The sequence below is a fragment of the Apiospora marii genome, assembly GCF_038362585.1.
Source record: "Apiospora marii strain CBS 49790 chromosome Unknown utg000003l_segment0_segment0, whole genome shotgun sequence".
NCBI classification, from domain to species: domain Eukaryota; kingdom Fungi; phylum Ascomycota; class Sordariomycetes; order Amphisphaeriales; family Apiosporaceae; genus Apiospora; species Apiospora marii.
Genome location: NW_027117374.1, coordinates 6976632 through 6993324, shown reverse-complemented (window position 1 = coordinate 6993324; position 16693 = coordinate 6976632). Strand labels below are relative to the sequence as shown.

Below are 16693 nucleotides of genomic sequence, written 5' to 3'. Positions count from 1 at the left end.
CTGGTGACGCATGCAAGGCGGATCCAGTGTCCAAGGGACAACCAAGCAACAAGGTCTAGCCCTTAGAACACCAGTGCAAGCGAATGCAGACCAAGAGGACTACACCTCTCGACCCCAGAAGCGCCGAATCACGAGCAAAGACACAGGTAAGTAGGCAAAATATCCAATTGAACTTCTGCAATGCGCCTACGTCTCGAAAAGTTCCGATGCACCGCGTCTCGTCAGCACTCCTAGAGCACATCTGCCGTACCCTGGTAAAGCACCCTGGGCAAGGCCGGACGTCACCAGCGACCTATTGATTGTTGCACGTCCTATCCTTGATTTCGCGAACCAACTTCCCAAACCCTTCCCCAAGTAAGCGTAATCTCTGCTAGCGCGACATAAGTGCTAACACACCATTGGAAATCGCACCACATTCGGTAGGAAGAGGGGTAACCCAGCCCCCTCGAACACGCCAGCTTGAGCTTGTCGAAGACAGGAGTGACCTCTGTGCGGACCTTATTCTGTGCAGTGATGGCGTTGTGGGAGTGGAAGAAGGGACCATCCAAGGGTCGACAGGTGTCGTCAAGCCAGCGGTGGTAGTTTGCCAAGATGTCATGGTTGCCCGCTATTTTGTGAAGCTTCAAAAAAGCACGGGGTCAAAGCCGCGTCTTTGAATTCATCGGCATGCCGTCTGTCTTCCCTCTCCATTTGCCGGCATTCCACGATTGCTAATATTTCGCAGAGCCGGTCCTCGCAAGGTAGCGTCAGTCTGTTACTGGCTCTTGAAAGGTGGGAGGAACAGAAATCCATATCACCGAACTTTCTTCCCGTGGCAACCGAGCTTCCATCCTCCGCTAGCTCTAGCAGTGACCAGGTTCAAAAAACCCGTTTTGGCACACAAAATGTGTTCACACCGCTTGTCGCCCAGCCTTTACGGATAGGCGTTACCCCGGCAGAGATGAAAGTCAACTCGCGGGCGCCGAGTCTGGCGTCACTTATTAGGCGCAGTGAGAGAACTCACGACAAGAGGTTTCTGCTCGTGGACGACAACAGGATAAACCTGCAGGTAGTACTGCCAAAAAGCCCCTTTTGTGGCATTCGTGCTGACTTCTAGTAGATCTTGGTGGCTTTTATGAAAAAACTGAAGACGTCGTATGAGACAGCCAGCAATGGACTGGAAGCATATGACGCGTACAAAAGCGATCCGGCGATTTACTGTTGCATCCTGATGGATATATCCATGCCCGTCATGGACGGTTTACAGTGAGTTCGTTCTTGTTTTCTCTCCCCATCAGCGTATTGCTCGCGAAAGACAGCTTGTCTGATATTGTTCCCCTCCCATTCCGCAGATCAACCCGTAGAATACGAGAACTGGAGAAGGACATGGCACTTCCTGCCGCCAGGATCATTTCTCTCACTGGTTTGGCCGGTGCAGACACGAAGAAGGAGGCCTTTGCGAGCGGGATCGACGTATACATGACGAAGCCCGCCCAACTCAAGCGCCTCTCTGAGACGTTGGCGGCGCTGTTCTAGAGCAACTTGAACTAAATACCCAGCTCGTGACCGGTACAAGGGGGATGATTAAAGAAGCCGTCGGGTATCCCATTATCCATACTTTGGTCTTTCCGGGCAATGCGTTGTCCCTGACCGCCAAATAAACACCCAGGTAGCCAATGGCATTATTTTATTTCATTTTTCGAATCACTTTTATTGTCCGTATGCAGCTTCCTAGGTAATGAAAGACAATGAGACAAACCTAGCCATGATGAGGGCTTACTCCTCTAAGCCGGAAGAGTAATAGTCCAGAAATCCTAACGCTCAGTCAGTTACTCATACACTGCTTGTTCAGTGAAGTTAGCAAAAGGGAAGCTTTGTTTACCCTAGAAACGAGAGCAGTGCTTCCCTTCCGCATTTGGTGGTGAAGAGGACGGCTATCGTGAGAGAGAGCCCCATGAGCTGCCTCCGTAACTACTGCTGCTGTCTGCCGAAGTGCCGACAGGAGTGGAAAAGATGAATTCGTACTGCAGTCGCTCGAGACCATCCGACAGTGTCCCCTTGCTGACGAAGGTGTAGCCGTATGGTCGATGTTCCACTTTGAACATCAGTAAGCTGCAGCGAAGGATCGGCGGGTTTAGCACAATCGGGCTCGGGGGCTGGGGATGATGGAGAATTGCACTACAGGTCCCCTAGAACATACCATTATTAACGTGGAGCTGGATCGCGCCCACGTGCGCCATTAGGGTCAACTATCCAATATCCCTACTACCCAGGAACTTCTCTGTGAAAAATAGCTTGTTCGGATGAGGCTCTCAGCGTCGTTCCGGTCCCCACTGTCACGGTCATCGGTTTCCGAGCGCAACGGCTGTTCGGATTGACTCTATGGACGAAGATTCTAGTCTAAGGAGGAAAAGAGAAGAAATATTGAAGCTATCGTAGGCTGGTCGGAACTAGATAGCTTCAGCGTGCATTGCCACTCTGTGGCCCAGTCGTTCTGTGGGTCATGGCTCGTGGTTGCTGTCGCGTCCCTCACTCGTCACATTAGGAATCAGAACGAGCCAACATCAGAGCCAGTCTCCCCCAGTCCGTTCAGCCAGCCATTTATCTACTTGCCGCAACTATGCCAGAACAGCCGAGCGAAATGGGTAGGACGCCACACGACATCTTCGAAGGGCGCTAGTAGACGGATAGCAGAGTAAAATGCGAACTCCTGCGTCGCTGGCCAAATCTCCTGCATTGCTACTTAGACATTGGGTCACTCGCCCTGGTACGTGAACAGCCGGACCATGGTGGCTGTGGCCTTGCGGCCTCCGATCAAATCTCCCGCGTAGAATGTATTCTGTTCCGTTGCGGCCGAGAAATGGCGGCCGTCGCGCCTCGAGGTTGTAGGGATTTCGGCCGGATACTGTTGGGGAATTCGAGTCACGCAGCCGGCGTTGAGCGCATCGTGCGACGGCGGGCCTATTTCGCTGGTTGATACTGTGATGGTGGAGTAGCCTAATGATGGAACACGAGAGTGAGGTGTATCAGGCACTGAGCGTAAAGTAGGTAAGCGTAGTGGCAGCAAAAAATTGATGTGAAGTAAAGAAGGGCAGAGAAAAGAGAGAGGCGGAACGAGGGGAAGTGGGAGGAGAGGGAACGAGAGAGGGAAGGAGAGAGGGGACGAGGGGAGGGAACAAAAGAGGGCGAGAGAGGGCGAAGCCTGTTTGTGGTCGCAACTATCCATCGCCTTTCTCTCACGGAGGCCTCCCTCGATATTGTGTGCCGTTTAATGGAGATGTGGCATGACTAGGTGCCGTATTGTCAGCCTCTGATCTAAACAGGTACTGCTGCGGGTGACTGATCAGTCCCGTTCATGTCCTGTGACGTCTAATCTAGTATAAGGTGAGATAAAGCGCATCTGCTTGCACGTATGGTGCTTGCACGTTGTGGTAGTATGATAGGAGCTGATTAAGTGAGAAATCTACTTCTTGCCATCGCCCTTATTGTTCTGCCAAGTAATGGTACCAACAACACTACCAAGACCAAGACCGTCGAGAACCTTGTTTAGACCCAATCCGCCGAGCACGACATTCACCGACCCACCGAGGCCAAGGGCATTCAGCAGCTTGCCAACCAGTCCCAAGACACCGGAGAGCGGCAAACCCACAGCCGCGATGATCTGGAATAAAAGTTGCGCTAGGCCACAAAGCGCGTTGAGCTCCTTCTTGGCGTACTGCATGTCCTCGAGCTTGGGCTTAGTGATCTCGATGCCTTGGTGACGGTGCCCATGAACTCCTCTGGGAGACCCGCGAGGTCGCACATCTCGGCGTTGGCCTCATAGGCGGCGGCCCGGACCTAGGCGTTGCCCGCGACGCAACCGTCTGGGCCAAGACTGTGGATGACGCCGTTGGCTTCCGTGGGATTCCTGCCGCCCTTGATCCGAGGTTTGGTGGTCTTGATGAGATTCTCCTCACTGCGCTCCTCCTCAGGCTGGCGCTCGACGCGGTCAATGTTCTCTGTCATCATCTTGCGGATGGGGTAGATCTTGCCGAGCAAGTACTCAAAATGCAGATACGCCTGGCGATCTCACGATCCTGCTTTGATGCGCAGGCGCTTCAGCGTATCCTCGGACTCCTCGGTTTCAAGCTCCGGCACGGGGATATCATTGACCAGGGCCCCGTGGCCCAGAATGCTGCCCTTTCAGTCGACGATGTCGCCGTTCTCATCCACGACGTTTGCCCTTCGTGTTTGCCATGCGGACGGCCATGGAGCTGTCGGTCTTGGGCTGCTCCTCGGGCTTTCCGCGCTCGATGTGGCCTAGATGGTTGCCCATCTTGTCGACGACGTTGCCCATCTTGTTGATGGACAGGCCCTCAAGGATGGAGGTGTTGGGCAGGTTCTGCTCGGCCTGCTCCTTGACTTGGCTATCGTTGAACGCCGTGAAGGGCCTTCGAATATGTCGACGACCTTGACCTTGATAGGGGCGTTCTCGTCAAGCTCTTCGGCTTGCTCTTCAGCACCCTTAACAGTCTCACTGGCCACGTCGACAGCGCCTTCGTCTTCAGTACCCTCGGCAGTCCCCTCGGCATCGCCAATGGTCTCGCCAACCTTGCCGGTGGCGCCACCAGTAGCATCACCAGCGGTCTCGTCGCCGACGGTCCTAGTAGCACCCTCAGCAATGCCACCCGCGGTATCGATAGTACCCTGGACGGTGTTACCAACCTTGTCTGTGGCGTCCTTGGTACCTGTGGCATTGCCGATAGCCTTGCCGACACCCCCTAGGGCGCCATCGAGACCACCGCCTTCTTGGACCCGCCACCTTCTTGTCCCTCCGTCTTCTCCTGGGCAAGCTTGGTGGCCTCCTCAGTGGCCTCCTTGGAGCGGGTCGTGTAGTCCAGCTCCTAGGCGACGTCCTCGAGGGGCTAGGCCTTGCCGTCAAGGACGCCGCCCTCTTGGGCGATGATGAAGCGGACGAAGTCCTCAGCGCTGTCGTCGTTAATGACCTAGCCCTTCTGGTTAATGCGGCCAGCAGCCGGCAGCATCTCACCTCGTACCCTTCGTGAGTCGAGGGACCCAGGTCGTCATATCAACCTCATCGTCAATTTGTTATACGGAGTCTTTGACTTTGTCGGTGTTTTTGGAGGAGCCATGTCGGGCATGCTGCACGGTTCGTCGGCTGGCTTGGTCCTTGGCGTCGCCGGCAGTCTTCCGTGTTTGCTTGGTCGCTTGTCGGCGTTGTCGACGGCTTGGATGTAGTTGATGCTGTACAGCTGGATACAGTAGGAGCAGCATTATTATTAATAGCGAAAATGGTGTCTTGCACCATTGAAAATACCAACGACGAGGGTGAGGTTATCTCAGGAATAGAAGATGGTGCCGGCCCCGAGCATCCTCACCCACAAGGCACAAGGATTGCAAGTTGACCAGACGTACCCTGCGAGTGTGGAAAAGTGGGATCTGAGTGGCCAGGCCTAGGGAATATTTCCAAGGCCCTGGTTCGCAGCGTTGAGGTCGAATTACGGATCATGGACTGCACCGAGGCGCGATCGCGATGACACGCGCAATGGGCTTGCAGCGACTGTAAGCGATACCTGCACTCGACGGCTTCCAGATTGGTTCTTGAGGGTCTCGTCCATGTACCGTGCCCGGATATTTCTGTCAATACACTTACGATCGAACATGCGCATAGTGGAGATTCGTACGGATCAAGTACAGTGGGGTCGGATCGTTCCGTCAGTTGCAGGGCATTAGATACGCTCGCCCTTGGTGCAGAGCCGCTTCTTTTGGGCGGTAGTGAGGTCCAGGGCGAAAATCAGAGTCATCCTTACCCATTAACCTGGTGCCGATATCGACTGGTTCCTTATGAAGCAGCTTGGCCGAGGCTATGGCAGACTGTAGCTTGGGACGAGCCACGGTTATTTAGTGTGGGATGGGAGCAGGGAAATAGCAATTGGCACTTTATTTGTTCAGATCCGGGTTGGTATGTGGGCTCCGGGCATCTTTGTGCAAGTTACAAATGGTGTTGGCACGCAGCATAGCCATACAGGCCTGGACTAACCTCTTGATGCTGTTGTCAGGCGACAAAGACGACATGTCAAGCGACTGCTTCATAGAGTCCGCAGCATCCTGTCCGCAGAGTCTGCTCTGTCGCTGAGGATGCCGATTCCCGCGTCTGAGCGTCCAAGTCCTGTCTCAACTTCGGTGTGTTGTTCTCGTCCCGTCGCTTTGGGCTTCGACCCTGACAGGGCTTCTTGCGGATCCCCACCCTGCTCCTTTCCGTGTATAATCGTCCACTTCGCGTTCGGAACTTCAGCTTCCACTCCTGGAGAAGCTTCGCCATGTCCACCAGATTGCTATCAGGTTCAAAGGTCGGCTCCCACTGGACCCTATAGTAAATCGCACCGTCCACCACTTCTTCTCCAATGATAGTACCCAGCCACTGGTCACACCGCTGTAGCACCACATGACTTTCCAAGACAGAGTGATTAGAAGGAACCAAACTGTCCATCTCGTCCCGCCACGCTTGAAGCAGCGTTGTGCTTATTTCTGCTTCAGGCACAAGAGTAGGTTTCCAGCTGATCAAATAGTATGTCTTCTCGCCGACGACTTTCTCGTCCAGGATTTCCTGAGCCTCCCATTCATCAGGAAGCCGGAAGTTAGTTTCCCGCGTCTTTGACATAGTTGAGCTGGTATCTTGGGAGCATAACGGGTTATGTCTTCCTGTGGGTGTGGGTATTGGCAAGTCCTGTGAACGGTGTGCCATAGAGAACTTCATCGAGCCCATGTGGGACTTGTGGGTTACGGCGGGTTAACATATATCCCATAGAGTGGGCGTGGAGGGGATAGCTGAAATGTAGATGTCTACAGCTGATTGCTTATGTAGCCTGGGTGTCCCACATTCAATTGACTAAGAATTCATGGCACACTGCATGGCGGGCAATGAGATATGATACTGTATCCATGTAGTGACAACAAAATGACATCTGATATGGTGCAGATAGGCAGACATGGACAGTTCTAATTCTCCGGAGGAGGCTACAGTGAAAGAATTGACGATCGTGAACGTAGTGCGCCATGCATCCCTCCAATGTGTACCAACGGAAGTCAGGGCCGGAAACAGCCCGTGAGAGTCTTCGAGCTGACGCGGCAAAACGGCAGCACACTGGGTGATCCTGATTCCATTCGGACTCGGTGCGCCACGTTGGAAACGGCACAATCGGAGAGCACAGTCGTGCGCCCAGAATGCCTGTTTCGGTCTCAGTATCACTTTCCACGCGCTGCTTAGTGCGAATCGAAGGGCCCGAAGTGCCTCTTGTAAGCCAGCAGGTGCGCCACGGCCGACAGTGGGACGCGACAGTATCGGCGCATGATCGTGTCCCTCCCCGCTCCCAAGCCTGCCGCTGTTCGCTGCCTTTGCTCATTTGGAGCGGCCCACCGAGTGGCAAACTATACAGTACTCTCTTTCTGCTGCATCCGTCAGTCTAAAGCAGGCCCTGTATCGCATCGCTAGGACCAGCAATGGCTCGGTTAAGTTGTAGCCAGGTCACAGCATGCGTGAAACGTCCAAAAGTTGACCCTCTGTCACTTACAGCTCTACGGGGACCCGATCAATCTCAACACAAGGGGTGAGCTTATAACGCCTTGAGAGTGAGCCGATGCCTTGAGCCGAGGGCCAAGGCTTTGCAAGAAATAGGCCACGCATCACCCTCTTGATAAATCCATACGGAATTAGATAGTAGGACTCGATCTACTGTAGCTTGCAAATCAAAGACCATGACCTCCGATCAGATCTCTCCGTACCTCACGTCAAAGCAGTCGCGAAACACCGACCTACATGCCGCCTGAATACTGGACTACGGATGTCTGTTAATGCAGTTCAGAATTTTTCGATAAAAGAATTGGCCTTTGGTACTCCGAGTGACACACGCTCAACCACGCCGGGTCAGATGCAATGTGACGAGTGGTATGAGCCAACTGTGGCATCTAGCCGCCAGCAGCATGCTGCTAGTAATGTAGCGACTCGGCGAGACGACAGACCTCAAGTCATCGCCGTTGGCGGTGCTACAAGCTGCCGCACCTGGCATGTTGTCGGACAACGTGGAGTAAGCTATGCGCAAGTAAGAGTCCGCCCTCTGAGCAGCTTTTACCACGAGGTTAGCAGCGCCGAGCCGGCTCAGTACCAAAGCGAGCTTGACGATATCAACGGCTTGATCGAGATTTTGAGCCGGGATTTCGAAATCAAGGAAAGCGAGCACGGGCTTCAACACAATAGAAGACACCGGCGGTCTGCGCGAATCGCGGCTAGGAGCTACTGAAGCTAATGCGAATTGACGGAATGGTGTCCATTCAGCCAACCGGAGGCCTTCAGGGAATCGGTAGAATGGACAACCTACGGGCTACCAGATATCAAGAGACCACACCACAGTACTGATCAGAGATAGGGGTATAGAGATGGAGGAAATCGGTTGGTGTATTATGCAAATACTGCGGCAACATTATAAAAGTCTAAGCGAGTTGGGAGTGGCGAGTGGAACATCGTACTTTTCCGTGCCCAGAGCATAGTGGCGTGCTTGTAGAAGGAGAGCTGGATTGCATGCATAGTAAGAGAGGGAAGTGGATTCACTAGCTGTTAAAGGCAGTGACTGATCATGTTGGACACTGTCACACATCGATGGAGAAGAGCGCAAAGAGCACAATGAATTAGAAAACTGAACTGAATTATGGAGCAACTGCTAAAAACGCGTCTCGTCAACGCTGGCCTGAGTGCTGCCCACAATCTCCCGGCTGGCTCTGGCTGTTTCGTCGAAAAGGAAATACCTCCTATGGCGTCCATATCCCACTCTTCGTACCAATGAACCCCCTTTTACTTGATCTCTATGGTGCGTAGTTGGCTTTGGAAGCGTCACTTCCATCCCAATATTCCACATGCGGCAAATGCGACGAGGGTGTCGAAGGGGCAGATTACGCCACTCAGTCCGGCATGTTGGACATGCAGCCGAGTACATACGGTTCAGTGCCACGCATCGACAGCAAAATGTGTGTCCTTTCCCATGTTAGCTACGTTCGACATGGGGAAATACAGCATACCACACGGCAGCCTGTCCGGAGCCTTCATCCACTGCCAGCATATCTCACACGTCCCGAGCCGGAATGTCTTCAAAGGCCTTTGAGACCCACAAAGTCCTTGATGGGAGATCTGTGGACACCGATATACTTGACAGCTGGCGCAAAGGACCTATCGCTGATCAGCGTGGTTCAACGTGGGGATCCTCAAGACGTACACATCGGCAACGCTCAAGAACATAGCAGACTTCGGCAGTTTGCTCATCGCTTGAAATAACGGCGCGGCAACGACGACAATTGAGTACGTTGACTGTGAGGTCGATTAAAGCCGTCGCCCCGTTGATCATCGGGATTCGAGCTCTGAGCCTCTCCGTATGTCGGTAACGATCCCAAACTTAAAAAGCGCTTCCGTGGGAGCCGTCTGCTGAGTTTCGGGCTTCTCTTTAATTAGACAGTGGTCGTTCCCTGCAATTAAGGGGGGGAGGATAAGACGACGCCTACGGTACCACCAAGGAGGAAGAGTGAGGGGCTACGAGAGAAGATAAAAGAACGGAAACAAAGTATGTAAGGTATGGGGAGAGACTACAGAGCGCTTATAGTCTCTATGATACAGTACGTACGACCGTGTGCATTGTACAATATATGTTGTAAGCACAGTGAAGCAGCATCAAGAGAGCAAGTGACTTGCCACGTGAGTGTGATGGTGCCTGTATGATCTCCACCATCCACGGGTCTGCTGCTGTTCGCCAATATGGAGTGGCGGCGTCATCAACACTTCTATACCTCTATCCATTCTGGGGTCTATATCTAGCCTATTGTAACATATGGATCTTATCGTTCTGTACGCCATAAACGCGCGATCATACAGCCCGGTGTCCATAATCCGAATGCAGTTGGGAACAAGATGCATGTGAGTCGGCTACAAAAAAGCGCTTCCTCCTCGAGGAATCGCTAGCTTCGCAACATGGCCTACTAGCAGCTGATACCTCTGAAGAACCGGCGCCTGTGTAATGTTATCGTCCGTCGCGGTTCTGCTGCTATGAATGACGGATCAGCAACTCTCCACATCTTGAGGTCTATATCTACCCTACTGTAGCTTATGCATCTTGCAATCCAGTATCTATGCAAAGGGCAGACGCTCCGGGTTAATATAATTCCCCACTGCCTTCTACAGTAATCAAAGCAGCATATATTCGACGTCAGCTCTGCTTTTGTAGTCGCACTTCTCTCACAGTGTACGCAAAACTACTTGCAGCTCGATCCAATTTCGCGTGCTGCAGTGATTCCGCCTCTGATTACTCAATCCCACCTAGTCCAGAGTTGAAGAGTCCTCCAGGGAGCCACTTCTGCCAAAATCTTCACGAATTCTTCCTCTTGTCAAAATAAGGGTCCATCGTCGTAGGTGCCACTGTGAAGTTCGAATCCTTCTGAGGTACTGGCGCTTCGAAGGCGACCATGGCACGACCAATGGTTTGCTTGGCTTTGCGGAGCAGAGGCTTGTATGGTTGCTGCTGAGTTCTGATGGGATTGATATCTTCGGCAGTTATGGACACACCAGGTGCCGTATTAGCTTCTGGATGCCTCAAGGACGTGGTGCGGAAGGCGAAGGACACAGGAAACCCAGTGTCAAAATCCACGGCCTTTTTGATGTTAGCAGGTGCGGAAGCCATCGTGTTGTACGATGAAGAATAATATGAGGTACATAATAGGCAGTGTCGGACGGATAAACAGTGGCAATGTGCCACCTATCCGGGGAATAGAAACAAAAGCGAATGACCCTACAGTACCTCGTAGAGGTAATTGAGGCTAGTTGCTACGTAGGAAGCCGCTCATGGGGTCCATTACCACCGTCGCCAGTGTGACACACGAAAACTACAATGGGGTCCCTTATTAGCTGTGTGGGGATACCTTCTATCGTGATCTAAAAATGTACTAAGAGGCCAAGGAGCTGAACTAAACTTGGGCACCCAGTAAGCCATTAAATTCCTTTGTTGGTCTACTCCAGTTAGTACTGCGAAGTGACTAATACTAGCTTGTTCCGTTGTTGAGCCTGATCTGAAGACCGTCGCATATAGGCCGAGCCAGGAATGCCTGCAACCGCATCACTAGTAGACTCGTGTCGCAATGAATGTCAGTACACTAGTTCGAGCTCTGCCGTATTATCGAATGCCGAGAGCTCAAATGAGCGCCCACCGACCTCCATCCACCACGCGAACGCCTGTGACTTTTCAATGAGTACTATCCCGGACCTCCTGAAGTACTTCACTACCGTTGGGATTTGGGGTCACCAATGCTGCCTGGCCCAGTACCCCGTCTTTCTCATATGCTACGCTCTCCACTCATGGCTAGATCATCCATACCTGCTGTTCCTTACTATACCTATATGCAACGCATTGAGACCTCAGGATGCCGAGCTGCTTGCTGGTGGGCAATTCGGATAATCTCAGAAGCTGAAGCAAACGACCCAGGGCAGATGTAGGCCTCAGGACGTAGAGTTGTTGATGGCGCCGCCGGTCCAAAGGAGCAAACCTAGCGAACAGCAGCGCCGATATAGTTGTATCCACTATTGGGCGTGGCGCACTTGCTGGCTCACACGAGGCACTCTGGGGCCCTCCAATTCCCACCGAGTAGTCGGGGCACATAACGTAAACAGCTACCCCTGTAAGATCTAAAACGGAAACTATCAAAGAGTGGAAAGAGGATCGCTAGTCACAGTACTATTTCCTAACCACATAAAGGCATTATTTGATCAAATTCTGGCCAGTGCCTCAATTGTCTTGTAGGTGTCGCCAAAAAGCCGAAATGCAATCTTTGCCTTTAAGAGTTCAGTCAATATTGGCCGTCTCATCTTTCTTCAAAGTTTATTTTCGAAGCAAACCTGATTATAAATGTTGGTGTTGGCAAGGCCCCTCACCTCCTGTTTCCTGCCATCCTCACATCCAACCCCCAAATAATACAATGCCAGCCGGTAAAAACAACGAAAAGCCGCTCCAACCTCCCCACTTAGCAGATCCTAAGGCTAAAATAACAAAATCCCCAGCTAAGAAGGCAGCAAAGAAAGTGCAGGCAAAAGCACTTCAGGCAGTTTCAAGTACCGAGAAGAAGCCGGATGATGGTATGGAGGGGAAGCTGGATGATTGTATGGATATAGATAGCGACGGTGACGACGGCAACGAGGATGCAAAACAAGGCAATCCAGTTTTAGCAAGAATTCAGCAAGAGTTTGACTCGGAAAATTCGAATTACTATACCCTTTTCGACTTGGCACCCCCGAAAGGCTCGGAGGAGCCTTTAGATACCGACAGTCTATCTCACGTCCAAAAAAGGGGGGTGGAATATTTGGCAGCTGTGAACGGGAGTGACGTTCAGAATAAGGAGGAGTGGGTCAGGTGTAAGTCGGCAAGTAGGAGTGGGCGAGATACAGCGTACTAATAGGAGACTTAGTCATCAAAGCCGCGACTGCTACGCTCTCACAACCGGACAAGAAAAGGATATAGGACGAAGAACGCGTGAGACGGAATGCGGCTGAAATGGGAGGACAGAAAAATAGCAATTCAGGCCTCTTCATGCCCAGCGATAAGCAAACGGACCTGCTAGAACTTTATAATGGGATCACCACAGACTTGAAAGCTTACCTCGATAAGGCCGATGATCCTAACAAGACGCCTGAAGAGCTTGCGAATGAGAATTACGAGCCACTCGATCGATTCAACGACAAGCTTGTGACGGATTATGGAGAGGAATACGGCAGAGAACATGCGCTCCCGTACTCCTATTTGAAAGCCAAACTCCGGGAGGTCTCTGGGCTGGAGAAACGGATCGAGACAGCGGGTGACGCAGACAAGGAGAAACTTTCTAGAGAACTCGAAACCCTTCAAAGGACAATTCAAGGATACCTGGTAAAAAGAAATCTCCCTGGAAACTGGGCATCCCTGCTGCATACCCCGCCCCCGCCAGCCAATTTTGATACGTCGATTGATTCCAAGTGGGATCATTGCTACAGTAAATACCCCAGAAGCAAGAATGGAGATAGGATCTTCATCGCGTGGAAGGGAAAGTCGAACGCGGTGTCAGACAAAACAGACAAAATCTTCTTGATGACACCTCAGGGACTCCTTTGCGAGGATATCGGCGCACCTGATTCAGAAGAACATAACTTCATGACGGAGCATCCAGAATACGAGTATCTCAAAAGCGTCCACCATTACGAAAAGGCCGACATTAGCGGGATTCAGGATGCTTGGTCGCAAGGTGGAAGATCAAAAAAGGCGTACCCAACAATCTATTGCCTCCTCCAGTTTAAGGGTACGAACGTCTTTCGAGTCGCCAGCCGTAGTACAGCAATGCGCTATCAGAAAGGTTTTGGTGACTCAGCTATTGCTATCTGCGAGGGTAAAGGGATCATATTCGAGAAACCCCACAGCGAAACGGGGACTAGCAAGAAGACGCATGGAGAGAAGGAAGTTGGCACAAGAAGAGTTTGGACAGACGACGATAAAACCCATTTGAAAAAACAGTTGGAAGATACTGAAGTGTTGCGTTTGCGAACACAGGTGGAAGAACTCGCTGAAAGGTTGAATAAAGTGCTCGGAACATTCAAGGCTCCTGTCATGGCCCAGTAGAATGACAGATTGACGCGGGGGACCATGGAAACAGCAGGTCTGATTTGCTAGTCTTTCCCACATTTTCCCTTTCTCCTTTCTCCTTTCTCCTTTCCCCTTTCTCCTTTCTCTCTTCCTTAGATACGTAGTCAAACTCAATTAATTCATCGACTTGTTTGATTGAATATACGTAGTGTGTTGGCGGGACAAGGATGCTATACACACACACACACACAATTTATTAACAGAAAGGAAGTAAAATAATGGATAAGAGATTCGGGCTGCCGTACTTATATTGGACCAGACTTAAGATCCCGACGGCCAGTTAGATTGATGCGTGCGCTATGGATTAGCCATGGTTCTTGGAAGCACATTGATAGGTGGGAAATCGCATCTGCCTTGCTGCAATCGGTCATGGCGACTCTACCCAGTTCTATCCGACTAGGCCGCTATGACGAACGACTGGCGCTTTTCTGCTAGTGGCCCTCTAGGCTTCTGGGAAGTCCATGCCTACCACGGAAGCACCGTCATGCTTGTGTCATTTCGGTTATGGGTAGCGTGTGAATGGATGGTTTATTCTCAGAAAAAGCACCAGACGAAAGGACTGCGTCTTCATGGATGCGTTTCTTCTTTCGTTGATGGTCGTAGCCGGTGCTATGGGTATTATGTGTGTCAAAGATTGGCGTATTCTTCCTGTACTTAGACTCTACATGCTACTGGTGAGTGGTGCTCTATCCCATATGAAAATGAATAATCTGACAAATTAGGTCATCTCTGTTGGCTATGGACTAGAAGACCTCTTGGTCGCGATTTGGGCAATCCGGTATCAGAATGGCAGCGAGGAATGATCTGATAATCCGAGACCAGTTGATCCCTGGTCTCCAGTAACGGCTTGAGATATGCTATTTGGGGCATAGTCATGGCGCTTTGGGCCAGTTCATCAAGATACTCTGTTCCCATGGCTCAGTTATCGATCGTAGTTTTCGAGCCTATACTGCGGCAACTGCATTCTAAAATATATAACGCTACTTAAGCAACAGTTCAAAATGACGTGCCAAAAGAGTATGAATATTGGAGGGAGGTGGAAGAAGTGGGTTAAGGGAGGTGGCTATTCTTACCAGCCACATGAGAAAGCAGGTGTGGCCGGGCTCCTCGTGCAATTGCAGGCAGAGCTCTGTTCTATCCGAAGGTCCTTCCAAAACACGCTTTATAGCATACGCCCGACGGCCGGCAACATGAGCTGATATCCGACCCAGCATGGCAGCGAGTACAACAGATTTGGGCACAGGGGAAATCATGCTCACCTTACGCCGCTTGCGGTGAAGGTAACTGCCTCGCGCCCATTTCTCTCCTGGGACTGTGACTACTAACTATATGGTATAAACAACATGAACTGTGCCACTAAAACTGTAAACTGGGATCGGTGACTTGCTGCTCGGCCCACAGCTTACTCCGCGTTTGCCGTAACAGTGCTTCGTTTTCCCAGCTTTCTTAAGCTGCTTGCTGGGGGCTCTCTAGCGAGAAACGTGATCGCGAGTGCGTTTGGTATCACACCGCTGCTCGTCTAGATATTCAGGCGTATGTCGTCCACTGCTCGTAGGACTAACCGGCGTTAGTCTAGATTCGCCTTCTTCCTTAGAGGAGTCACAAGACAACAGTTCATGGCCACGGTGGTCCCTCGAATCCATACACGGCTCAACAGACGCGGACACCGCACGGACTCCTGTCGGCATGCCAATGCCAAATACTTCGACCCAGCCCGTCACCATAGACCACCGCCCGAGGAGGCAGAGCAGCCAAATCCCATTCATCTGCTGGTCTGTCAGTCGCCATGTGCTTCTATTGGGACCGTAATGCGTTAGGAGTCGCTTACGGCAAGGAGGACGAGAACAGCCACTACTGTTCGGAGTGGAACGACAAGGTCCTCCGCATATTGCAGACATCTGTTCTTCTTGTCCATCTTCTCCATCGCAAGACACTCGACCCAGGGTCGAGCCTTATCACTCGTCTTGGCTGACTGAACCACGTTGTCCTGGAAGACAAAGACGACGGCGAAGAAGATGACGTCACAAATGATGATCAGTACAATAGCAATACCACGCCACTGTAGCTGGATGACGCGCCTAATCCGATGATAGGCTTGCCTTGGGGACATGGTGCGAACACTGGCTGAGTAGGGCGGTAGCTCGGAGCGTTCTGTCGTGGCGCTATTGCTTGCCAGCGATGCCAGATAGACCTTTATACAGTATCCGAAGGTCGCGAACTGCATGATGACGGTGACACCGGCGAAGACCAAAAGAGGGACCCAGAACGCAGCTAGGCTATTACGGTGGTTGACGTGGCAGGTCTGTCCAAACCGGAACGACACACCGCTCACAGTCAAGGCGATGACCAGACCAATGATGGGGATACCCCAGCCGAGTAGCTGGGAAAGCCACATGAAGCCTCTTCCAACCACGATCTGCCAGCATATCTGGAGATGCAATGACAGAGTCCGCAGGAAAACCCACATGACTCCGGCCCAGCCACCCCCGATCAAGAAGACCCCAGAAGCCGTGCATAAACTGCTCGAGTTCATGCCATGAGGAGTGATCTCGTTGAAACACTGGTCGGGCTTGCCTGCGAGGGGGATAATGAAGCCGAGCTATAAAACATCAGAAGATATTTCCATACGACCCCGGGACTGGAGGCAACTTGCGTTCATGAAGCTCACGGCGCAGGTGAGGCTAATACTGAGGTAATGGCGATGTGTTTTCTCGGCTGCGAGGAAGGACCATGATGCCAGCAAGAAGACGCAGCAGACCGCACCCACCACATTGATCCAATTTGCGACCTGGCTAGATGGGTTGAAACCATCAGGGTATGCCCAGTCCGCCATAGGGCACGGTAAGCAGCACGACAAAGGCCCGAATCGTTGACATAACCGTCCATCAACAACTGCAAGATCTTTAGCAACATGGATAGTATGCGGTTCCACTTTCTTTTTACTTACAGCCACCGGTAGCCGGGAACGCCAGCTCATTTAGGAAAGGTGCAGGACAAGGAAAGATAGACGCGTTGCCGGCCAT

General features: G+C 51.8%; 7 protein-coding genes across 7 annotated transcripts; 3 read left to right on the top strand and 4 right to left on the bottom strand.

Moving 5' to 3' along the window:
- Nucleotides 1–1231: 1231 nt before the first annotated feature.
- Nucleotides 1232–1515, top strand: PG985_005691 (uncharacterized protein; the record flags this gene model as incomplete). Its single annotated transcript, XM_066825460.1, has 2 exons — nucleotides 1232–1245; nucleotides 1299–1515. The coding sequence occupies 2 exons, from the start codon at nucleotides 1232–1234 to the stop codon at nucleotides 1513–1515; spliced, it is 231 nt and encodes a 76-aa protein (XP_066688620.1).
- Nucleotides 1516–3442: 1927 nt separating this feature from the next.
- On the bottom strand, nucleotides 3443–5253 carry PG985_005690 (uncharacterized protein; the record flags this gene model as incomplete). The annotated part of the gene is made up of 6 exons (XM_066825459.1): nucleotides 3443–3732; nucleotides 3840–4005; nucleotides 4223–4369; nucleotides 4426–4739; nucleotides 4781–4835; nucleotides 5074–5253. 6 exons carry the CDS (start codon nucleotides 5251–5253, stop codon nucleotides 3443–3445), a joined length of 1152 nt encoding a protein of 383 aa, XP_066688619.1.
- Nucleotides 5254–6055: 802 nt separating this feature from the next.
- Nucleotides 6056–6745, bottom strand: PG985_005689 (uncharacterized protein; the record flags this gene model as incomplete). The annotated part of the gene is made up of 1 exon (XM_066825458.1): nucleotides 6056–6745. One exon carries the CDS (start codon nucleotides 6743–6745, stop codon nucleotides 6056–6058), a length of 690 nt encoding a protein of 229 aa, XP_066688618.1.
- A 1075-nt stretch (nucleotides 6746–7820) lies between these two features.
- On the top strand, nucleotides 7821–8276 carry PG985_005688 (uncharacterized protein; the record flags this gene model as incomplete). Its single annotated transcript, XM_066825457.1, has 1 exon — nucleotides 7821–8276. One exon carries the CDS (start codon nucleotides 7821–7823, stop codon nucleotides 8274–8276), a length of 456 nt encoding a protein of 151 aa, XP_066688617.1.
- A 2106-nt stretch (nucleotides 8277–10382) lies between these two features.
- PG985_005687 (uncharacterized protein) lies at nucleotides 10383–10694 on the bottom strand (the record flags this gene model as incomplete). Its single annotated transcript, XM_066825456.1, has 1 exon — nucleotides 10383–10694. The coding sequence occupies one exon, from the start codon at nucleotides 10692–10694 to the stop codon at nucleotides 10383–10385; it is 312 nt and encodes a 103-aa protein (XP_066688616.1).
- Nucleotides 10695–11701: 1007 nt separating this feature from the next.
- PG985_005686 (uncharacterized protein) lies at nucleotides 11702–13646 on the top strand (the record flags this gene model as incomplete). Its single annotated transcript, XM_066825455.1, has 2 exons — nucleotides 11702–12415; nucleotides 12583–13646. The coding sequence occupies exons 1-2, from the start codon at nucleotides 11827–11829 to the stop codon at nucleotides 13644–13646; spliced, it is 1653 nt and encodes a 550-aa protein (XP_066688615.1). The 5' UTR covers nucleotides 11702–11826.
- A 1837-nt stretch (nucleotides 13647–15483) lies between these two features.
- Nucleotides 15484–16693, bottom strand: PG985_005685 (uncharacterized protein; the record flags this gene model as incomplete). The annotated part of the gene is made up of 3 exons (XM_066825454.1): nucleotides 15484–16269; nucleotides 16438–16562; nucleotides 16618–16693. The coding sequence occupies 3 exons, from the start codon at nucleotides 16691–16693 to the stop codon at nucleotides 15484–15486; spliced, it is 987 nt and encodes a 328-aa protein (XP_066688614.1).